Source organism: Neophocaena asiaeorientalis, unplaced genomic scaffold (genome assembly GCF_003031525.2).
Source record: "Neophocaena asiaeorientalis asiaeorientalis breed wild unplaced genomic scaffold, Neophocaena_asiaeorientalis_V1.1 scaffold22, whole genome shotgun sequence".
NCBI lineage: Eukaryota > Metazoa > Chordata > Mammalia > Artiodactyla > Phocoenidae > Neophocaena > Neophocaena asiaeorientalis.
Genome location: NW_020174422.1, coordinates 1,774,779 through 1,799,402, shown reverse-complemented (window position 1 = coordinate 1,799,402; position 24,624 = coordinate 1,774,779). Strand labels below are relative to the sequence as shown.

Below are 24,624 nucleotides of genomic sequence, written 5' to 3'. Positions count from 1 at the left end.
ATGTTATCTTAAAAAAATATTATCCAAGGGGAAACTGACATGACAGAGTCAGACTCCCTGTACCATCTCCATAAACGAAGGGAAAACTCCGGACCATCAGAAATGTAACTTCCGGATGTTGTCAAATAGAAATCTGCTAGAAAAAATTAAAAGGGAGAAAGAAAAACACTTTGAAAGGCCTAGAAAAGCCAGTGAGAATCAGGGCTGCAGGGAGGTTGCAGCAGAGAGGAAAGGGGAAGAGTTATATGGCCAAGGGGAAAAGGAAACGAAGGTGCTCCAAACATTCTAAAAACTGCTTTCTCACTCCTTTGTTCTCAGCATGAATGAGCTTATCTGGTGTATTGAGTGATTTAGCCTAACCCCAAATCTTCGGTGGTATTACCTTGTATGATGCATTAATTCCCTGGCAATGATTTACAAACACACACACACACACACACACACACACACACACACACAAGCACGCACACCAATATCTATCTGTGTTGACTGCTGGGGAGCAAGGCTCACAAAAAGCAGCGGTCATCCCTGGGTGGGATTTAGGCAGTGGCCTGGGAGAAGAGTAGTCAAGCCTGCAGCACGTCTCTTTTGACCCCGGTCACCTCAGGCTGCCCAGAGCACAGCTGGGCTGAGCCTGGACATGGCTTACCCATATTGAGTTCTCAGGAAATAGAGAACTGGGGCCAAGGTTTCCCAGTGAGTCACAGGCCCCTGGGAGCAGAGCTGAACCGGGCTGGCAGTGGGGAGAGGCCTGGGGAGCATTTCCGGAGCTAACCACGGGAGCGGGGCTGCAGCCCGGGGCCCTAGAGGGTCCACAGCTCCTCTTGAGACTCCAGGATGCCCTTAACCCCAAGACACAGGTTCACTGTCTTTTAACTACAGTGACCTCTCCCTGCCCCAACATACACAGTCCACTGCCCTGCACTGCCCCAAACCTTGCTATTTGGAGATTTCTTTAGGTTAACAAGTTTCCTCTTACAAAATGTCCCAGGGACCAAGGTGGCTTGATGAGCTAATGAATAGGGGGGCAAAATAAGAACAACGTTTGTAAAATACTCATGTGCAGCTAGTTAAATGCGTATCTTAGTTATTCAACACATCTACGTAAAAACATATCCATGTTGAAACAAGACATTCTGGGAGGGTTGGGGGTGGAGAAACTATTGAATCCTCATTTTGACTCAAATCCTTCAGGCAGGTTGCTTTCCTCTCCCCGTTTTAAATTGGTGAGTGGGGCTGAGGTACACTTAGGCCGGCAGGGGTTCCCAGGGAAGAGGTGGCTCGGTGTTCCTGTCTCAGAAGAGGGTTGGTAGCATCCATGTGACTCACGGCCCCTGTCTGCCCCTCTTGGTCCCTGGAGACGCACACAGGTGCCCGGGAACCTGGCAGGCCCAGGGTAGACATGGGTGGCAGCTCTAACTTGAGCCCTGTACTTTACGGAAACACCCTTTGTGAGGCCTCTGAAATGCTACTTGGCAGAAGCCGACAAGCAAATCCACGTCACCTCTAGCTCAGTGGCCTATTGACACTGCCAGTGGGCAGCCAGTGCCAGTGAGTATGTGACAGTCGGCCAGGTGTCTTGTCTGTATCGCCTGGGGTACTGGGCATGGCTGGGACTCACCGTATTCTGGAAGTCGCACGAACTCTGAGGGCTCGCTGGGAAGGCTGATCCCCCAGGGGTTACTGGCACTGACTCTGAACTGATAAGGACTCCCAGGACTGAGGTCCTCAATGACAAGGTAAGTGTCCAAGGTCGACGCTACCGACTGCTGCCAGGCCTGGGAACCTAGGGCACAGTTTCCGAGGAGAAGGAAAGAGGAAAGGCCAGAGGCACATTGTTTCAAAGACCTTCAGCAAACAAAGAAAGGAAAAGTGACACATTCCATTCAAGGGACAGTTGTGGTCACTGCCTCGGGCCTTGAGAGCCTGTGGGCTAACTGTGGCAGGTTTGGGTTCAATCTCCTAAAAGACTGAACACGTCATGAGAGCGGTGCAAGCAGCTGGCCTGTAGAGTCTGTTCATTTTCAAATGGGCACATGGGAGAGTGAAAAGACATAGAGCATGCAGAATTTACAGAAGCACACATGGCACATTTTTAATAAGGCCAGAAAAGTATATTGTGAATTAATAACAAAGTGAGAGAAAATATGCATTTGGAAATTGAAACAGAAAGGAAATGAACATGTATGGAGCATTAGGTACATGTAAAATACTGCGGAAGGAGTCTTCCCGTAATTCTCTCATTTAACCTTCTCACTTAAATCCTCAGAAATCCTATGAGGTTGGGAGGATTAATCTCACTTTACAGATAAAGAAACCAAGGCTCAGAATGATTAAATAACTTTCCCAAGAGAACTTAGTTCATCTTATAAACTATGACCTGAATAATGCTAAGGGAAATACAGGCTTGGAGAGATACGTCTCTCAGCTCAGCATCGATCGATACCTTTGTGCTGCGTTGAGAGACACAGTGAACAGCTAAAGAAAGAGGCAAACATAAACAGCTTTATAACTGCAGAGGGCCTGTTTAAGAGAAGAAAGAAGGGTTAAAATAAGAAGAGTAACAGAGAGTAAAACAGAGGATTCTGGTTCCAGGTGCAAGCAGCTGCTTTCAATTCAGGTGTGTGACTCGTCACACGGTTCAGAGAGGTGTTTTGTTTTAACAATTAGAGCTACCTGGCAGCTTCTCATTTCAACTAATTCTTCTGGATAATAGTTGTTTCTAACTGCTAAGGAAATGTATGCACTCTTGGCACGTAAATGTAACAAATTTAAAAACTGAACAATTTGAAAAGTCATCATATATATATATTTATAGTGGTCTCTGAAGTTTGTCTGGGGGTAAAGTTGGCGGGCGGAGGTGGGGTAGACCTCTGCTTTTGCCACCCTAGTTACTTCTCTGGGAGAAAGATCACAGATTAGCAAACTAGAGACCTGGGTTCTCGTGCCAGCTCTGCCTCTTATGAACCCCAGCCTTGTGTTTCTTAACTTTCTTTAAGCTTTAGCCTCATCATCTGTAAAATGGGCCCGATGGTCCCTGTCTGAGTGATCGGGCTGGTTAAGCAGAGAAGTGCACGTGAAGGTGCTTTGCAACCTGCCATGAGTCATTATTCTGGCAAAAAACCCTGCTCGGTGTTTGAGATCAAAGGTGGCTGTAGCCCGGCACTGAGGCCTTTGTGCTGAGTTGGAAGACAATAGTTGGAAGGAATAGCTGATGAAAGGCTTAGAGGCAAATAGTTTTATGACTCTGAAGGCCCTCCTTAAGAGAAAGAGAAGATAGAACAAGAAGAGCAGGGGGAGACGGCGCACCTTCCTCTCTGTACTCCACAGTGTAACCAGAAATAGTGCAGTTTCCCGTGCTGGAGGGGGGCAGCCAGCGGAGAATCACAGAGGTGCAGCTTCTCTCCTGGGCAATGGGGCGGTTAGGGGCCGCTGGAACACCTACAGGGACAGAAATTAGGGTCAAATGCTATTTCTGCAGAACTTGGCATTTTACACCAAGGCTGAAAGTCACCTAGGGAACGCTGACACCTAACCTGTGTCTCAAATGTTTCCTATGACCTTCTCCACCGAGTGGCACACCTTTCCCTAGGCCCAAGGGAGAGCTGGGAGATATACCTTGTTGTCAGAAGTTCTTCCTCGGACTAAATGCTGCACCCTGGAGAGAAAGCTCGGTCAGAGAACTAGGCTTTAGGAGGTGTACAGTAGGGCCCGGACAGCCCTTATCAAAGATTCATTCTGTTCCCATTTGCTGGAACTTTGCTTTGGAACTTTCACAATGTACCTCTTCTTTCCCAGGTCTCAGGGATCCCTTGTAATGTCCAGTTAAAATGTCTGACTAACACAAATTCATAGAGACAGAAAGTAGAATGGTGGCTTCCAGGAGCCGGGGGTGGGGAGGAATGGGGAGTCGTTGTTTAACGGGTGCAGAGTTTCAGCTTTGCAAGATGCAAAGAGTTCCAGAGATGGATTACACAACAGTGTGAACGTACTTGACACTACTGAGCTGTACCCCTGAAGCTGGTTAAGACGGTAAATTTTATGTTACGTGTATTTTACCAGAATTAGAAAATGAATATTAAAAAGAAAGCACAAAAAATGTTTGACTATCCAAGAGACTGTACCTTGCACTTTGACGGTAGCAGACGTTGATGTGGTGCCGTGGTCATTTGCTGCTATGCAGGTATAAATACCGCTGTCTTGGGGCATCAGATTGCAGATTTTCAGGGTGATTTCCCCGGAATCACTAGGGACACGAAAAGGATGCCCTTCAGACTCCAGTAATGAGACAAGTGACTATAAAAGTATATGGGGTGCTGAGCTGAGTCCTTAGGACCAAGGTCTAGTCCCTGTTCTGTTACCTTCTTATACACTTGGCTGAGAACCTTGCCTCTCCATCTCCCCAATGCCATACAGAGGAAGAAAATTCTTGCCATGCCCATCTCTCAAGTTGGTTGTAAATGAGGCTTAGTAGAGGAGTAAAATGGGATAAGAATCAGAACGTGGTTTGAAATATATAAAGTCCTATGCAAACACTGGTCCCCAATATTACTAGTGTCATTGCCACCTAGCAACTTGGTCCCGAAACATTTTCAGTCCACAATCAATAACAAGTGGTACAAGAAAATGGAAAGAGAATGAAATGTTCAAGTATTTCACATTCCACATGTGGGACCCTCAAGATAAGTAAGTGACTTAAGCAAAGGCAAATTCCTCTACTAAATAACTTTCCCAGTAGTCCCAGCCTGGGGTCCAGGACATCACGGGGAAGAACTGCTCTGAAAGGGTTAAATGCAGAGGTCACAGTCAGCCCTACTCCCTCCTCACTGGTCGCCACAAACCCTGGTGATCTTCGTGAGCCTCGCCATGCACTGACTCTCAAGCTAAGCTCCCTGGGTCCACTGATATTTCAGGACCTGGCCGGGGAGTCTCTGCTGGGAACCCCATTTCACATGCAAAAACATTAAGTTAAAGGATGAAGTGTCTTGATCCTAGCTGTTTCTTCCATAAATGTTTCTTAAGCATCTAGGGCTTGCTACGGCTTTCCTCTGTGCAAGAAAGTTCTTAATTAGCCACAGTAAATATTAACAGAATAATTGGGAGGCAGCCAACCAAACTTGTTAAATAGTCTTTGTGAGAAGCATGCTTGTGGCTGGATTTTCTGTTTTCTATTGCACACTTTGGAGTAAGTCATTTTTGTTTCTTGTAAGAAAATTGTGCTTTAGTTAATGAAGGAATTGAGTATACCGTTTCACAGGATTCCGAGGGGCACAAAGTTTCTGGGCTAGAATAGGCTCCAGGGCATCTCTTCTCTTGAGAGACCAAGTAACCAGAACAGGAGCTACACGCCGGACTTAGCCTCCGGGTACTGCACTGAGGTGCTGGGGTTGCTGACGTGGGGACGTTAGCTTACCAGGAGGAGACCGTGTATGTAGCTGAGCTGTTGTCAGTGTCAAGGATGTTCTGGTCTGGACCCTTCCAGGTGATGGTGGGCTTTGGCCGCCCACATACTTTGCACTGCAGTGTCACTGTGTCCCCAAGCAAGCAGGTCACATCCACTAAGGGCACGAGGAATTCTGGCGCCACTGTGGTCAAATCAACATCGATATAAATTTGCATCGTTCAGAACAGACAGAATAAAACAGCTATTTTATAACACAACCCTCTCATTCCCCACCCATGTTGTGTAACGATTCAAATAACCGTCAGCTTAACTCTGTAGAGTCACCTGTGTCCCGTGAAAAAGTATTTTTAGAGTAATTAAAAAAAATAATAAATGTTTATTGTAGATTAAATTAGGAAATACAGATTAAAAAAGAGAAGAAAAAGCTCCATGGTGACATCACACAGGGGTTACTGTGAACAGTCTGGTATATATCATTTTAGACTTTATATAAACACATATTTTCTTACAAAAAGTGGATCCCATTATACACATTACAAGGTGTGGTGTTTTTCACCCTAACAGTGTATCCTAAACATTTTCCTTGTCCGTAAGTAGAGAACTATATCACCATTGTTTAAAGGTGCTACCTCAGTGCCGGATTTGCCGTAATTTATTTAGCCAATTGCCACGTACTCAATTCTGTCACTTTTTAACTCACCTTCTTGGATGAAATTTGGATTTAAGATCTGAAAAACACAAAGAAACAGAAAATTGCTTAAATCCTAAACTACTAAAAGAGAACGGGAGACTTCTATCCTAGTGAGTAAAAGGAAAGTACAGTTCGGGGCGAGAAGCGTGGAGCCCAGCTCCTGTGGCTTGTGACTGCTTCACTACTGCAGTAACAACAAGGGCACCTGGTTTACTTTCCCATCTGCTCTGACTGTTCACATTCCCTCTGGGCAGCCCGGGCCCCAGGCAGGTTTACTGTGACTACAGAGCTGGGCTGGCCACAGCTGGCCTTGTTATCCTCCGTCACCTCACCTGCTTTTCCTCCCTGCCCTGTGCATAAAAACCCATTCTCCCCCACCTCAATATGCACTCAAGCATCGTGATGGCACTGATTCTTCCCAGCATCGGGAATCTTCAAAAACAGAGCGACTGACATCTATTAAACTGGAAGAGTCATGGACATTAACCAGCCCAGTGGTTTCCTTCCAGCAGCTAAATGCAGAGCTTGTCTGGTTGAAGGGGGAAGAGGGAAGTCCCAGCCGTCCATCCTGCCCCACTGAACTGCTCCTGTAGCCCAGGCCTCTACAGGGCAACTTGCAAAGCACTGCACAGCCCTTTTGGCTGCATGGTTGAGGAAACAGAGACTTGGGCTGCCCCGGGGACCTATCTGGTCACGTGGCTGGTTGGCAAAGGCCGTGCTGGAGCCCTCTGCACACTACAACGTCTGCTTTGTGACACCATGGATCTTACAGAAGGGAAGACCTTCCAGTCGACTGGCCATTACCCCTTCTTGAGAAGATGTCGCCTTGGTTTTTCTCCTATCTTTTGTATTGCCTGTAATCCTACAGTCTGGGTCATAAAGCTGGGTGGGGTGAACAAAATCTGGGCTTCCTAGTAGGAGAGGCTGGGGCTTACCTCTTTTGCTTAATGTGATTTTATCTTCGTTTTTAAAAACTTACTATCATCACTTTCCTTCACTGTAACATGGTGATAAATAATACCTAGTACAAAGCGTTATCATGAAGATTAAATGAAATATTGTATGTCACACAATGCTTGACAAATAACAAGTATTCAGTGACTATTTAAATAAATTATCTAAGTCTAATCATCTCCCTTCTGCTAAGAGGCCTATTGTTGCAGGGGCTTATCTCTAACAGTTTATCTTGCAAAATTCTTCTTTCCTTCATAATGAAGCTAGGAGGCTCATGTGTCTTGCAAATCGTTTGTTGGGGCAGTCACACTTATCTCCCCAATTTACCCAAGTCATAGGTGAGCCTGGCTTCTGTGTGGTTTTACCTGACACAGGCATCCATACGAGCCCTTTGGAAAAAGATATTTCCTCCTCTGAGTTCCCCTCTGCAAACCGATTGCCTGCATCTACCACCCAGGTTTTTCACGAAGCAGGCTGCAGAAAACTCTTGCAACGCCAAGTCCCGGGGCTGAGTGTCTCAAGATTCTGACCATCACGGTGCCCTATACTAGTCTCCAAAGGCCACTCACACCACTGCCCGGCCTGCTTTCAAATCAACGGTTTTCAATCCTTGACCCAGGTGGTTTTAAAAACACACAAAAAAACCCAGTGCCTGGGCCTCATGCCTAGGAATTCTGTTTTAATTGGTGTGAAGTGGGGTCGGGACCAGCAGTTTTAAAAGCTGCCTCAGGTGAATCAACATGCAGCCTGTTGATGAAAGCTGCTGAAAGTTCCCCTCCATCCAAGGGAACTGATCTCAGATAAACCAACTTCCTGCCCCCGAGTCTTTCCTGGGGGTGGGTGTGGAGGATGCCTGGGGCATTTGGTAAAAGCGACTGCTTTTCCCACACCTTAGAAACCGCCTCTGTGTGAAGAGGCCCTGGGCCATGGTAGGCAGAGAAGTGTAAAGAGTTGCTCTAGTTGAAAAATTAACTAAACTACTGGTACACACGGTGGGCAGTCCAGCATCACTTGTAGGAGGTGCTAAGGAGGCCATAAATTGGTCCACCTGACTTTGGTGAGGTGGGAGAATGACACTGAACCAGTCATTTCACAGTCAAAGAAGAGGAAACTAGGAATATTTCCTAAACGTTAATAGTGGGTTTCTTGGGGGTGATGAGATGAAGGGTGGCCGTCCACCCACCCATTCAAAAAACGTTGCTTCTTGAGGCTGGTGTAAGATTTTGTAGATACAGAGATGCTAAGCCATAGGCCCTGACCTCAGGATTTATAAAACATCTGCACATTGGTGATTTCTTTTTTCTTTTTCTTCTTACCTGGGCTTTCCAAATATTCTGCGGTCAGTATGTATCACTTTTGTAATATTTTTTTAAGGAAAAAATGGTTCACTTAGAGCTATTAGACCATAAGTTCTTCAAAGACAGGAACCATTTGTTATTCACCTTTGTACCTCAGGCCTCTAGCCCCCGGTCTGCCACATAATGGACATTTAATACATGTTGGTTGAATGAGTATTTGACCTATGTCCACATTTCAGTTCTCCAATGAATTTAGGACTGATTCATACACAGAATCTGGAAGTAGGGCCAAGAGATCTATAACATAATTACTCCTGGGTATAATACTATTTGAATAGAGTCTATTTTCAAACACAATGGCATGCAAACGTTTTGGAAAATGATTTAAAAAAACCAAAACAATAAAATCAATGGCCTCTGAGAGAGGAGGGTCTTAAGAGTGTGGGTTGCAGGAGGGACTGTAAACTCTCCAGCAGACAGAGTACATAGTATCCAGACCCTAAGCCGACATACTCCCTTGCCTTGAACAACATCCCCAAGCACCTGAGGCCTTGGTTTTACCTGTAAATTGGGGACAATAATGCCCACCTGGAAAGTTGTTTGACTGAAGGGCTCTATCTATTTCATGAAGATTTACTGAGCTGACCCTTGGTTAGGTGGTGGCCTGCCCTCACTAGGCCGATGGTCTAGTGGGAAAGATGGAATTAAATGGCTCACAGTGTCCAGGAGGGAGCCTGGCTGATGGCGATAGCCAGCCTCCAGCAAACACGGGGCACTGCCCTCTCTCTCGTCCTACGCCCACTCAATCATAAGGACTCCAGGGTAAAAAAGATTTGGGAATGCTGCCAGCTTCGTTCGATGGCCTGTATGTCCCATCTTGATGGGAATCCACAAGGGAGCAGGACATCGAGTCCATGCCAGGAGACACAGGGAGGAGAAAGATGACAAATGGAAGAGACAAATGGCAGTTTCGTACGTTATAAAAATTTAAGTGGGGTTTTGTAAACCTGCACTGTGGCAGTACTTCTATAAACATCCCAAACGGCTGCTTAGAGAATTTCTTACCTTATCCCTCTTTCTTGTCACAACCCCAACCGTGTTAAGTATATTGTTAAACACAGGCACCGTTTAAAAAGAAAATCTCCCTAGCTTCCGTGTAGAACTTAGTGCGGACTTTGGAGAGAAAGGCTGCGATATGGCTTAACTGCAGCTTCTCTCTGGAGGCGGCTTGTGGAAGGCACCCGTCTTCATGCCGCTGCCTCTTGGCTGGCCTAGTTGTTGCTGACAATGGTAATACCGTCACTGATTTGCTTAACCTTGCATGGCTGGCATAAACTACTCACAAACTCCTTCACTTGCCCCTCCAAAGCGCTGGGAAGAGGTGCCGAGCAGCTGTTACCTATTCCCGTTTCCAGAGGAGACAGGGAAGTAAGTGCAGCCTTACGGAGACAGTGACGGGGGACTGGCCCCCAGAGCTCTTCCCACCTCAGCGTTCAGTGCAGAGGCAAGGTCTGGGGAAAAGCATCGCGAGACTTTGTCATCGATGTCAAAGGCCTGCCTGCTGACCTTTAATCCCCATCCTTGCTCTACATCTCATCTCTACCCAGTCCTCCTCTGCAATCTCCTCCAGCAAGGACCAAGAGCCTGGAAAAAGTCCATACCAATGTTTTTCTAACTGTGACTCTGGATTCTGCCCATAGGAGATTCCTCCCTCGTTTTTTCTCTTTCTGTTTTGAAGCAAATCAGAGTATGGACTGGAGAAGAGTCATGCCAACCTTCTCACACAGTATCTTGTATTTGCCTGCGTCTCCCTATGGACTACAAGGCCCATGCAGGCAAGGGCCACGTTTCATTTCATTGTCATTGCCTCAGAGCCTAGCGTAATACCTAGCACATAAGTGCTCTGTTGATATTTGTTAAAGCAATGAAAATGTGAAACGGTGGGGTCCTAAGTTGGGGGAGGAGAGTTGAGAAAATGCCTTGCTGTGAACTTGGAGTGTTTTCCAGTTTCCATTAATCTGGAACTTGACTTGTTCTGGAATCTCATTGGTCAGTCAGGGTCTGAGATTTAGCCAACAGTGACCTTCCTCTCCTCTCTGCTCTTCCAGAGGCTGCTCCCTATGGCTCTGATCACGCGCTGCCATCTATCCACACATCTTCCCTGCATGTTAATTGCCCCACCAGACTTGTGAACCCTTCGAAGATAGTAACCTGTTCATGTACTGTTTTACGTACTGTTTGTTATGTTGCTTAACATAGCACCTTGCACATAGCAAAAGATCAAGTAAAATTTGTTAAATCAAGTTAACTGCGGCCACTCAATGAGTAGACTAGAATTTAGGTCTCCTGACCACCTTGTCTTACGATCACCGGTGGTGTGGGCAGGGACCTGAGGCGTCAGTCTGGGACCCGAAGGGTTAATCGTAAGATGCAGCTATTTCCTAAATGCTAACATTTGCCTTCCTTAGAAACAGTCTGGGGGCCACGTAAAGTGGTGGCTGGGCAGGAGGAGAGATCTGGGATCTAAAATGGAAGTGGCCGTGGAGGGAAGAAGACATTTACATAAAATGCACGCTGTCTCTCTGGGAGACCCAAACGCAGGAGGAGAAGGAGGCCGGATGGGAAAGAACTGCTGGGAAGCCTGGTTTCATTTGAACAGCAGAGGGTGGCAGGCGGTAGTGCGTACTCCTAGAACCACCACGACGCGGTCCATCAGCAACCCAATTTCTTCCTTCCGGAGAGAATTCCATCCGTCTTCTTGATTTTTCTTCAAAACTTCAGGGCAGTGAGGTAACAGGAGAGAATCACAGGCGAAATCAAACAGCAATGAATAACACGCTGAGCTCTGAGGAAATCTGGAGTCTATTTTTCTTGCCAGTCAGTGTCCAAGATTCTGACTTCAAGACCTGAGAGTGAGGGTGAAATCCCATCTGCCTAGAAAAGCAGGTGTCAACTGACTCCAGAAGAAAAATACCTGTTTTTGTCTAAATCCCTCATCACCTGTCACAAAACACAGTTCAAAACTACATATCGAGGGCTTCCCTGGTGGCGCAGTGGTTGAGAGTCCGCCTGCCGATGCAGGGGACGCGGGATCGTGCCCCAGTCCAGGAAGATCCCACATGCCGCGGAGCGGCTGGGCCCGTGAGCCATGGCCGCTGAGCCTGCGCATCCGGAGCCTGTGCTCCGCAATGGGAGAGGCCACAGCAGTGAGAGGCCCGCGTACCGCAAAAAACAAAAAAAACAAAAACAAAAAACAGAAACAAAAACTACATATCGAGAGCGCTGAGGGAATAAAAATGGTCAAACGAAACTCAAACCAAATGTCCTGAACTCAACTCAGAGCTACCTTGAATGAAACAACATTTCTGTCTTCTGCCTCTTCTTTCTATTCTCCTTATGCTTGTTTCATATGAATCTGTGTTCAGAGGAGGAAGGAGAGGGATTTTATATGATGAGATTTGGCAATAAAATGAACAGATACCAGAAAAACACTTTCTAAAAATTGAGGTATGATTTCTGGTTTGGAGGTTTAACTCTTCATGTTTCCAATCTGGCCAAGCCAGACATGATTTTCTAATTTTTTAGAATACATTTCTCTAAAAATTTAGAAAATATTCCTACCTCTGCTCATCTCTTAAGAGGACGTAAAATAAATTGCAGTAAAAAAAAATACATAAATGCAACACAATCCTGAACAGCAATAGAATTCTCTCTTTAAACTAGTTCTGTACCTCCCAAGTATTTTCATTATCATTTAGTATTTTTCTTCAACCATTTTTTTCTTTGACCCAATTGTAATAGCATTGTTTTCAAGTTTACAAATGTTTGAGGTTTAAAAAAATTATCTTCTTGCTGATTTCTAACTTAATTGCATTGTGGCTGGAGAATTTGGTCTATACAATACTGATGCCTTGATTTTTGATGGGATTTGCTTTATCCGTAGTACGTGGTCAAATTTCATAAAAAGTTCCATGTGTTCCTGGGAAGAACGTATGAGCACTAATTGCTGCGTAGAGCTATGAATGTCCACGTGTGGAGCACATTTATTGTGTTCTCAAAAATAAAAAAGGATAAAAATACGACTTTAATAGAATAATAAAAAAAAATCTATCGCCTGTCCCACAAAACAGTAGAGGGGAAAGGAACGGAAAGGGGGTTTACTGCCGTGCATGCATTGGTCTCCCGGGGCTGTCAGCCACAGAGGAGTCTGTCAGGACGGGACTGGGGTTGCAGGGTGGGATGGTGAAGCGGCGGTGTTATCATTCCCCTTCTATAAGTCACTTTGCAACTTGGAAGCCAAGATCTTGACTTTGAATATTCAAAGTGTTTATAGATGAATGTTCTGAGGTCTCCTCCCTCAACGATTTGACCTTGACCATACCCCTATCCCCTAAGTTTCTTTTATTGAGTGAAACACCCTCCCAGAGTCTGTGGACCCATAAGAGGTTACAGTGTGTTCCGAGGCCACGGGAGAGTGGAAGGTTGATTTGTGGGAATTCCCACGCCCGATGCTCCTTCCCTGACATCCCCAGCTGCACCCAGCCACTGTCATTTCTGCTTCCCCCACTGCTCCTCCTTTGCCTTTCATAGGCGCTCGTTCCTCCCCCTGTCCTGCCCGTCAGGATCAGGTATTTACCACGTTTCATTAGATCGATGGCAACAGCCCTCCAACAGGCCTGCCTGTCCCCACTGCTCTCAGTCAGGGGCCAGTGATCTTCCTGAAGTCCAGAATGAACCACCCTGACTGCCTGACAACCTTCCACTGCTCCTCGCTGGCCACTGGACTAAGTCCAGGCTTCCTAGCAAGTCCTCTGAGGCCTTCAGAGTCTGGTTTCAAACTCACCTGCCAGGCTTTATCTCCCACCACTCTTCCCACATACCTAAACCCCGGCTACCCAGACCGTAGTCTCTTCTCAAAATGTGCCAGGCACTCTCATACCTCTGGGCCTTTGCTCAAGCCCTTTTCTGACCCTTCACCTTTTTCCAAGACTGTTTCCATCCTATCAGTCCCTCCAACCCATACCCTGCCATCGTGGGAAGCCAATGACCACACTCACAGGCATCCTGGGAGACAGGCGGTGAATACATAACCTTGGGGAAGTTACTAACCTCTCTGTGCTCTCTCACCTGTAAAACAAAAATAATGATAATAGTACCTACGGCAGGGTGCTGTTGGGAGGAAAGGACTCAGCACGGAGCCAGATATATAGGAAAGGCTGATAAACAGGAGCCACCGTTATTAGCCCAGGGCCCGAGTGGGTGTCTAAATATTCACTGAACGAGTACATGAATGGCTCCATGCCTCCATCAGAGCAAGTTTCAAAGTCTGCTGTATAATGCAGGCGTCTAATCAGAGCTGCCTCCCTCATGTGACGGCAGTAAGCAGTGGGAGGGACCAGATCTTACATAATTCTTTGGCCCTCCATAGTACTCACTGTGATGCCTTGTGTCAACTGGGTTTTGTTATATTGAGTCGATTAGGAAAACACGTTGAGTGAGCCAGTAGGTGGACCTCGACAGCGCAGGGTGTGGGCAACGGAGGTGGTGACCTCTGCCCCGCCGATAGCTGGCTCTGAGAGCGACTTCTCCTGGGTCAGTGGCACCTTGTAATCTCATTGGCGTATGACCTCAGTGAAATGGGCTAGGCCTGCAGACGAGGGTGAGGGTGTGCTGAGTGACTGGGCTGGTCTGAGAAACCAATCCAGACGTTTCCGGCCCTTGAAATTGGACCTCTTTCTTGGCTTTTATGTCTGGACTCCTGAGTCATTGGGAGAGGGGTGTGGTGAGGCCAAATAATTAGCCCAGCTGTCAAGGGATTAAAAAAGTTGTTTAGGAAGAAATTCTCCTCTAACAAGCAAATATGCAACAGAGGAGGGCCTGAACCTGACCCTCCTTAAGGAAAGTACCTGAGCCTCCCTTGGGGAGCAGACTTCCTGTCACCTGCCACGTTTGGCATCTCAAAGCACCACAGTCAAGACCTGCCCTTTTTCCTGGTTGTATGACCATGACCTTTCTGAGCCTGTTTCTTCTAGGAGGGTAAGAAAACCGCATCTTCACCAGGCGGTTGGAAGGAACAGAAAGCATGATAGACGTGACTAATGCTGTAGAAGATCTTGTAATTAACCTCCCGGGAGGGAGAAACGCCAGCTCCAGTCTGCTTAGTGCCCTTCTCCCAGTGGCAGAATATAAATCAATCTGCATGTGGAGTTAGAACAGAGCTAGGCGAAGCAGCGTCAGTCTCCGGGCCCAGCCTTTCAGGTCTATTACAAAGAAAATCTTTTGTAAAAATAAAACGAGAGGTGTGTGATGCTTCACTTTTTCTCCAAAGAGTTCTTTTCGTTAAAAAATTCTTTTTATAAAATGCAGAAACAGGCACCGGTAGGAATGCTGGTGATGCCAGGAGGTCAGTCACCCGACTTGGGGTGTAAAAGTTTCCTTCAATCTGTCTGGCCAGGTTAGTTATTTTGAAGCTCCGAATCTGGGGCAAGGCGCCAAGGCAGCTGAGGTGGGAGCAGCAGCCTAGCTCTTTGAAGACGTGGAAGCTGGGCCTGGGGAATTGTGGATTTGGGGAGGGAAAGAAAAGGTCAGCTCTGGCCGCTCAAGCCCTTCCCAGAGCCGGAAGTGGACACTCCAGCTGGGTCTCGGGAGGAAATGTACACAGGCCAGTCCCGCCACACCCCCTGCAAAGCAAGTTTCAGGGGCAAAGCACAGAATCTTCTACTTTCTCTCCTGTTGGGGTCTCACTGTTGTCAGAGTCAGACATTCAGGAGAGCAAAGTCTTTGGATATCACACCTTAGATCTGCACAAAGCTCAAAGAAAGGGCTCATGTCCCTTACATAAACACCCGTGCCCTCGGAGCTGTGCGACCTCCCACAGAGAACCCCGAGGCTCAGAAAGGCTGACTGGCCCGAGGTCTCATAGCTGACAGGGCCCAGACTGCAGTCCAGGTTTTCTGGCCCCCGTTCCAGTGTTCTTTCCATGGGATACTGCCTTTGTGTGACTTTCATCTAAGTCCTACTTCAGCCTTGGAGGGCTGGGATGGGCAGAAAAGATATTCCTCTTTGTTGAGCTGGAAAGTTAAATAACAAATTCACAGAGGAAAATTGGCCCTGGAAGGCACGTCTTCTAGTCTGCCAGAATCTGTGTTTTAGATTAAAACCTACCTGGACTTGGAGGTGGGAGGGGCTCCAAGAGAGGAGCCGCATGGTGTTGGGTGGGGGAACGAGGGCCAGGGAAAACCAGAAACTGCCTTCAGGGCACCCGCTCACTTTTGAACAGGAAGTTACAACTTCCTCTGCCTCAGTTTCCTCTTCTCAAGGTCTTGGAAGGGGCTGGAGGGATGGAGAGTAAAGGGGAGTTTCAGTTTGGGACGATGAAACAGCTCTGGAATGAATAATGGTGACGGCTGCACGGCACTGTGAAAGTATTTAATGCCACTTAAAAAAGGTAAAAATGGTGAATTTTATGTCGTGTATATTTTACCACCATAAAGAGTAAATAAATGAAGGGGATAGGGTTAACTAAAGTTTTCCGAGTTTCCATCAACTCTGAGAGTCTATGAGTCTTACCCTAATTGGAAATTTCCTTCCAAATTAGCTTCACCTTTCCAAGTGCCTTCTCTCCCACAGGATCCCAAGCCGGTTCTTACACAGCAAGCACCCCGACCTCCACCCGGAGCTAAATACCTGGGGTCTGGCATCATGACCGCACGCAGCCTGTGCCGTGGCGGGGGCTGGCCCTGCGTCAAATGGCTGGGGCAGAGATGCCGTCTTTTTGGAATCATGACAACCTCTTACTCTGACGGATTGACCACCTCTGCTAAAAGTGGTATTGGGCATTAACAAAACAATTAAGATGCATTTAATTAATTGGACTTGACATAAAAGCTGGGCTGAAGACCGAGGCCCAGGACTGGGAGGTTCGGTCAGGCCTTCCTACTCCTGTGCCTGCTGCGGACAAGTGGCAGTGCTGGGGTTGGAGCGTAGATGCCCAAACCCAAGCATCGACAGTCTTCAGACCACGTTTCAGACGTGGCACGGATGTGGAAACCTTCCTAGCCAGGGTCCTGGGAGAAATCCAGTACAGCTCAGAAGAAATCCATGCTTCTCAGAGATGGGTGTCAGCTAAGAGGGGGGCTTCTGAGCCTTGAGCCTCCAGCCCTGGCTCCAGCCTGGGCAGGGCAGGATGAGAAGAAGCTGGTAGGTGGGCATATGGCATCCAGCCCACCATCACGCCTGCCTACCTTGTCAATAAAAGGCAATCAGCGGTCTAAGCTCTACTGGAAAAAATGAATTAATATTCACTCATTCCCAAGAAAGCCTAATGTTTCATTTCCAGCCTGATTTGACTCTTCTTCCATGCAGAGACATTTCTCTCATATAGAATATCCCCCTCCACTGCCACCCCCAAAGTGTAATCAGTGCAGGGTAAACAAGAAGGCTGAACTGTGCACAGATCCGTGTCATGTTTAGAAGGGTCCCCTCTGAGGTGTGCCCACGGATCAGCAGGAGGGAAGGGGGTTGTGGCCACGAGGGGACCGCAGAGACCCAGAGCCAGTCCTGCAGTAGCTGGTGGTGTGGCTTGTGGTGCTGGGAGTGGGAGGTGGGTCTGTACTTGAGAACATTCACGAGCATGTCTCTACAGGGGAAGAAAAAGGATGTACACATTAGAGCAGAATTGCCTCCCTTTATGTAACTGGGTATTCTCGGAAAGCTTTGTAAGTCAGATTCCTAGGATTCAAGGTGCTTTATTTTCCTCTTAATTAGCTTTCAAGGATGTGCCTATATATTTCCCTAAAACGGTATGTTGGGACATATGCCGGCCCTGAGGGGAGCAAGCAGCTGGTGTGTAAGCAAAGACCCCAGGAAACTGCTCCTTAAAGGAACCCTTCAACCCACCAACTGAGAGTCAGAATGCTTTGGAAGTGATCTTCATGCAGAGGCAGGAGATAAGAGCCTACACATGGCTAGGCTTGGAATCAACGTGCTGGCGTCAGGTCAAGGGTGGGCAGTCAGCAGGGCAGGACTTAGCATTCGGAGATCTAACATTGAGCAGTGCACAGGGTATGTGGCATGGGGTGTCAGCTGGGGGACCAGGCCCAGGGGATCTTAGCACAGGCCACAGGAGTTGCAGTTCAGCTCAGCAGGGCACAGGGACATGCTCCCAATGAGACAACACCTATTGCAGTCATCAGGTTCAAAAGACAAGAGTGAGGGTGGGGGCCGAGCTAGGCCTGGTAATGATGCCCAAAGCTATCAGTTTAGCAGCAAGAGTCCTTTATGAGGTGGCCAGCCCACCTATTTCTCAAACCGGGTCTCTAAGGTTCAGCTCTTTTCGACAGGCGCCCCCGGCCATTTCCTTCTACAATGGACATTGTAATAAAGAGCTACCTACTTACCCCTTGAGAAAATCCTCAGTTCATATTGAAGAGGCTGACTTTCTATATCTTATTTGTTATCTGTGTCTGAAAATACTAGCAGTGCCAAGACGCCTGCTTCCCCTCAGCCCCTGCTTATGTGCTCAGAGTTAATTTCAACATGGCGACAGTTCAGAAGAGCTTGCTGATCCCTACAAGGACCTATGGAATACACAAGGGCCGCAGGCACACCTACTACAGAAACCTTGGGTTAACCAGAATATTTGCAGCTTCCAACCACACGCCCCCCCGAGAGCTCCAGTCCTGCCTCAACTTATTATATTTGAAAACTTTTCGGACATGCGTCGACACAGTTTTCGGCTTTCTTCTGTTCAGCACTGACATCCTAACACCTTTCCTTATGCACCAACAGCACGTCCCTGGGACCCATCTCACGCAGCTCGTGCAAAGGGCTGCAAGCCCCGGCTGAATGAGAGCCCTAGAAACGTGTGCAGTTCACAAAGCAGGGCTAAGACGTGTGCGCCTGCAAGCTTTTGCTTATCTAAATGTTGAATGGAGCATCAGAGTACATCATTTAACCTTCTCAGTGTATGTTGCTCATCCGGCCCCACATCTCCCCGTGCCCAATTCTTCCTTTAGAGAGCAGAGTGGGAAAGTCATTCTTCTCCCCCTAGTCCACCAGAGATGAAAAACGTCCCAAATTGCCTTGTGGAACATAGATACCTGGCTTTCCCTCTCCCTCCATGTATTTGCAGATGACATTTTCACTACATGCCAGCAATACTGAGGTCTGGAGATACAGGTGCCATGAGGCATCTACAGGCCGACAGATGTGGGCTTCCCAGGAGCTGGCGCCTATCCTACGAAATGCAAGGAAAGCAGAGCCAGAAGTTTCCCCCGCCTTCCCCATTCTCTAAGATATATCTAGGCTATGAGCGCCATATCCACCTCCTCCCACAGGGGAGCCCTGCACGGGCCCACACCTGCCAGGTTTCACTCCATGGCAATACCCACAGCCATAGGGGACTATTTTATCCTGGCAGAACTCCCACTTTTCACCCACTGGCCTCTGGCCTGATTCAACTCAACTGGTGCCTTCCACCGCTGACTTACACCTCCTTACACATGGTCTTCCCTGGGTTTTGTGGTGGTTGTCATAATATGGTGGTGGCTTTCTTTGGGATTAGGTCAAATTAGAATTAAGAATAATGAAGGTCCATCTAGTTAAGTGAAAAGCGTAGGGCTATAAAAAGGAAAAGGTTTTAAGAAAATATTCTGTATTTTGTGCACAAAGGGAATCTCTAAACTTTTATCCATTATCGGGGATGTGGGTACAGATTTGGAGAAAAGCATTTCAGTTTACTCTGAAGGGCAAAATGGCAGGGAAAGCCAAGCTTGCTCCAATTCTCTAGGTGTTGTAAATTTATGTTGCTTGTCACTCAGTGGCAAGCCACGTGAGAGTCCTATTTCTATTACCCCAAAGGGTTCCTGGCCTAGGAGCACCTGGAAGTTGACTGGAGGTTCTTGTTGGTGGAGGTACTGGTTTCACTTCCACATCTTTGTAACCCTGGAGTATGAGAAAGGCCCCCGGGCAAGATTTCAGCCTTCTTGTCTCTAGAGAGGCCTCTGCTAGGCCTACAGGAGGGAGGTGATCCCCAGGGCTCTTTTCCTCTGTGGCAGGAACAGCCACTGCCCAGGAGCCCTGCGGGCTGGAGAAGGGGGGGTTCTGGAGTTGCTGCGGTCACTCCTCATTTGCTATCGGCAACCCATACCTACTCCATGATTTTACTGGAGCCTTCAGGGAGGAGTAAGTCCCAGAAGAAAGAGAACATACAGGGGAAAGAAAAAAAAGAGGGGAAAGGGAGGAAGGAGAAACTAAAGCAAATGAGTTCTTATCTTTAGCTGGGAACCAACCACTCTTCATAATGCTATTTTCCATGAAAAAAATGTTTTCTAAGTTTCCAGTTACGAAGTTGGCTATTTTCTACACAAAGCCAAATCTGCCAAAGAAGAAAACACTAAGCAAGCATTCAAGAGAACCAGAAGTTTAAAAAAATGCGCCTGGAAAAAGTTACCTATCAGAATCAAACTGAATTAAGTTTTGTTTTGTTTTCTGTAAGTTGGATGGGACACCGAGAGATGCCCACGTATCCTGGACTGGCTGTTCACTTTTAGCAAGGCCACTGTTACAGAACACATCAAAAAAAGACAATCATTGCAGGAAAGAGGACAACAATAGCTGCTTCTACCTCCATGCTAGTATTAGGGTCAAGGTCATCACACTCTGACTCCTCGGAACTGTTCGTCTCCTTGATGGGCAGCATGAGGAAGGGGGAAGAAAGAGAACACAGTTAGAACACAGGCAGCTTTGGCTAGAGGGTGGGGAGAACTTGAAAGAAGCAGGGACCACGGGAAATCGGGCAGAGGAAAACCAGGTGCTGCTAAGGTGGGGTGCGGATCACCTAGGGCGGCAGCATGCTCTTTTCAGGGAGAGGAGGTTGGGATCGTGTAAGCCGCTCATCTCACGGGAAATAGCGATGGAAGCAACCAAATGAAGCATGAGTGCTGTCGAATTCAAACTATTGTCTCCTGTGAGGCCGGACTTCCCAGATGAGGGCGAGGGAGAGAGTACAATTTCTTTTCCCCAAGAAGGACATTAGAATGGGTTCGGATTGTTCTTATTTTGCTCAGGAAGACTCGGGTAGATAATCACACGGTGTAACAATATTCAACATCAGCGGTTTAATTTCCATTGTCCAGAGCCATGTCTTTTCTGAGCGTCCAATGTAAAGAAAACAGATCACATCGTTTCAAGATGGGGGACAGGGGTCTGTCAAAGCTTAGACTCAGCGAGTTCACTGTAACAGTTGGATTGTTACAAAGCAATAACTTGGGCTTCATCAGTGTGCCTCCCTTCTCTGCCCATGCATAGGCCTGAAGGTGATGGCATCTGAATTCTGGGGAAAAGAAATGAAACTTCGCCAAGGACACAAGCCCTTAAGTTCCAAACCTCAGACTTCAAAGGGTTGGAGGTTTGGAAAGCATCTCTAATCTCTTTACCCTGCATGTATTTTCAAACCTAGGATACTGAATGGGTGGCTTTGAGTACTTTAATATGAGTCAAGCATCTTGCATTTCTAAGAGAATAAATAATACTGCAGATAATTTTGCTATAAAACTTCTGCACAGTATAAGGAGGAAGGTATAGAAGAAAAAAAAAAAGAGATACTTACTTATTTGAATCGAAGTTGCCAGGAGAAATAAAAAATAAAAAATACATTGATCTTGCATGCAAAATTCTACTAAACTACCTCCCCTCCGGTCCCCATCCACCCAAGTTGCCTCTGAGAATGCTGCAGGGTGGGAGTAGATGAGAGGTCGGACACAGCTCCGGAACACCTTACTCACTTTAACAGAGACTTTGTTGCCCAGAATATCCTTGGGTTTACGAGGCCCTGTGGCTTCATTTTTACCCGTGTTCTCCACTTCCGCCCGCTTTCTCATGCGTAGAGTATGCCATGAACATGACTTCCTGTTGTACCAAAAAACGCACCAATCAAAATGGCAGGTCAGGGCAGAGTGAAGCAGTGGGTGGGCTTGCCACCCTTGGGTGAGTCAGTAGGTGAAGCGCTCCAGTCAAGCCCCTGCTTCAGAGGCCCCAAACCTGCACACCAGCTCCTGTGGTGGCTGGCAGCAGATCTCACCTCCAACAGGAAATGCGTGAGGATGAACTGTGACCCCTCCCAATAGATGTACAAGCTTGGTTGTAGCGTTTGAGGCAAGTCTGGGTACTAAGTGGTTAAACTCTACCGAGGGAAGTTTTCATATACTGATGAGGCCTTATAGGACTCAGGAATTCCCTTCCTGAAGGGTATGATGGATGGGAGAAGACTGTGGGGAGGGGGCAATAAAATAGGAAAGATAAGGGAAGTACATTCTATAGTGTATAAGCTATTGGCACTTTCCCAGGATCAGATATAAAGACCCAGAAGGATGCTTTTGAGGTTTTCATCTCATTATTTGTATTTAGGCTGTGGCCACTCCCAAACACTGTAGTACAGATAGGAGGTTCTAGGGCATTTGACTTTATAAAACTCGTGGGCACCACTCATTTATCTGGATGACTTAGGATGAAGGGTTTCTTGGTCTATGTTCTCCACATCACTCAGTGTTTGTGAACACAAGGCTCTGACAACCACTAAGAGCTCCTAGAGTTTTCCTGTTGGGAGAAGACCCAACGCGTGCTCTCAGGGAGGTGAGGGTGGCAACGTCCCTTCACACTATCTTAACTGCTTCCTTCTCACAAGAGGGTTGGGAGCTATTTCTTCACAGACCTGAGAGAGAGGCTCAGAGCAGAGCTCTTGAGTTCCACATATGTTAGGACTCAAAGACACCAAAAGCCAAGTCTCAAACAGCATCAGGGACCCTGGGCAGGCAGCAGCAGTTTCAGGTGTGGTCACAGAGTTTGGATGAAGTTCTGTCATGTCTGGAGTAAGTGAGGCTGGCTTCCCTTCAGTGTCTCCTTATCAAATTTAGGCCTACGCAGACAGGGCTCAATGAAAAGAGCATCATTAAGGGAGAGAGGGGAGAGAGAGAGAGGCCTATGAGATTTAGGAGGAAGGGAGATGCTCCAAAATGCATAGCAACTCCTCCACAAAACTCCATAAATGTCACAGATTTTAGGACGACCTGGGGAAAGTGTTCTCAAGATATTTATCACTAGCATGGAGGTTTAGCAATCAACTTTCTGAGTAGGAAAGAGCGGTAATAGTCATGTCCTCCAAGTTTTTTTGGAAAGCGGCTCCTTCAAATGGCAGAAAAGAATCTCTTGGCCAGACCTTCTCTTGTGCCTCCTAAAGAGGCAGGCTCCCTGGGATTCCCTGCATACCAGCTCTCACTCCAACTGTTGTTTCTGAGTGAGAACGGTCACCGAAATGAACCTCGGATAATATCACTCTTAACTGCAGACTTTCATCCCTTATCTTTACCCCCGAAGCCACGTCCCTGGCTCATTCTGAGAACACCTTGAGTCAGGGAGGTCCCTGCTGAAAAGACTCCTAGGGCGCCGCACAGCACGTGTGCGCGTGAGCATAGGGCTGCATTCCTACGTTTATCACGACCCTCGGGGTCATTCAGTATGACTGGTGAGAAACTAGAAATGCTACAAGTAACACTGAGAAGGAGACTCAGAGTAGTACAAGTGGCAGGACGTGCTCAATTTCGTATTCTTCCCAGAAGAACGCGTCATCATGGTTTGGGGAGCTTCCATCTCTTGGCCACAAGCCTGGGGACTGATGTGGAAACAGGGTTTCAGTGACATTTATCCCATGGGCATCACAACTAACTCTGACCCTGGTGGTCATAGCAGCCCTGGGGAGGGTACGGTGAGTGTCCTTCACGGATAAATAGTGAGAACCACTTTTAGTCCATTGCTCAGCTCCACTCCCACCAACCCTTGTGCAAGAGCCACACTGACAAGGAACCGAATGACCAATTGGTATCTGAACCTGCTCTCTTTTGCCCAGCCTGACCTCCCATGGAAGGTATGAAAAAGTGACCAAAAGATGCAAGGGAGAAGTGCTGAGTGCCTGGATAATTAGATCACAACTCATTACGAGTTAGCTAGCTCTGTAAGCCATCAATTAATAAGAACCTCAATGCTTTGAGGGCCTTTATATTCAAGGCTTCATAAAAGGTACTGAAACCAAGTGTCTTTAGGATAAAATGAATCAGGCCTGTTGCCATTTAGGGGCCACCGCTGATTTCCAGCTGGGCCTGTGGTTACCAAAGAGGCCAGGGTGGGGTCAGCAGTCTCTGTCGCTGAGCTAGAGAAAGCTCCAAGGAGGCGCAGTTCCGTTGCTGCTGCTGCTTAGATATCTCACGGGAGCTCCTCCACCCGGCCGCCGGTGACCACAGAGCGTGGAGAGCAGTGGAGGCTGCAAGCCAGCCCACCGCCTTCTACACTAGCCACTGGTTTACGTCAGCACCTCAAGGTCGCCCAGTTGGACAGCATCCGATCTGCATCATCCCTCACCTCAGAGGTTAGAGAGAACACACGTGGGCTGCTTAGAAGGGAAGGCTAGGGTTGGACCTCTGGCCACACAGGCACTTCTTGTGTAGGAAAGAACTGCCAATGCATTCAACCAACTCTTAAAGAAAAATGAAGAAGAATCGTTTGTACATGTAGAAGTCCCAGAATAAGTGCACTGAGGAAAAAGGGTCAACTAGTCTTTTTAACCTCATTAAAACATGCTCGCGGTGAAAATTTATTTTACATATTTAAAATAGTACATTTAAAATTATTAGTTACATTACAGGTACAATGGTGAACGTTGTGACTCTCCATCATATTGCACAGCCTGACCTCATCCATATGGGTTTCGTTAAATAGTGCAAAATACTTTATACAGGAATGTGTTTGGAAGGGTCTTCGCAACCAAAATAAGGAAAAGAAATATCTCACAAATGACCATGAACATATATTAAAGTGACAGGGGAGGGGGAAAGTCAAAAAAAAAAAGTTACAAAAAAAAAAGTTACAATCTGTACAGAGGAATTGCCATAGACAACCAAAAAGTTCCCTCTCTCCTGGGAGAAGCAGCAGGCCTCTGACCTATACAGGTCTGGCGTTTGTGCTAAGGTAATTTTTTGGTGTCAATCAAAAAATATATATATATATCAGTAACTTAATACAATATAAATAGAAGTCCAGTCCAGTGAATCCTGTGGTGGGTCAAATGGAGCAACAGGAGGCATGCCTTTTGTCACCTAGGGTTTCAGTAGGGTTCTTTTCTTAACAAGGCGGGGAGAAAAGAAAAAACAAACAAACAGAAAATTACAAATGAAGAGGGAAGAAACACCATCACTGTTACCACCACCACCAAAAAAAAAAAAAAAAAA

The 24,624-nt window shown here is 47.0% G+C and overlaps 1 protein-coding gene across 3 annotated transcripts in view; it reads right to left on the bottom strand.

Moving 5' to 3' along the window:
- KALRN (kalirin RhoGEF kinase) overlaps positions 1–24,624 on the bottom strand; it is a 573,088-nt gene that overhangs the window by 11,535 nt on the left and 536,929 nt on the right. For all 3 annotated transcript variants that reach the window (XM_024756492.1, XM_024756493.1, XM_024756495.1), the window contains 7 exons: positions 21,133–21,256; positions 19,974–20,033; positions 6,105–6,132; positions 5,414–5,585; positions 4,125–4,246; positions 3,310–3,441; positions 1,622–1,786 (listed from right to left, as the gene is read on the bottom strand). In XM_024756492.1, the coding sequence (XP_024612260.1) occupies positions 1,622–1,786; positions 3,310–3,441; positions 4,125–4,246; positions 5,414–5,585; positions 6,105–6,132; positions 19,974–20,033; positions 21,133–21,256 (803 nt within the window). The remainder of the gene's footprint in view (positions 1–1,621; positions 1,787–3,309; positions 3,442–4,124; positions 4,247–5,413; positions 5,586–6,104; positions 6,133–19,973; positions 20,034–21,132; positions 21,257–24,624) is intronic.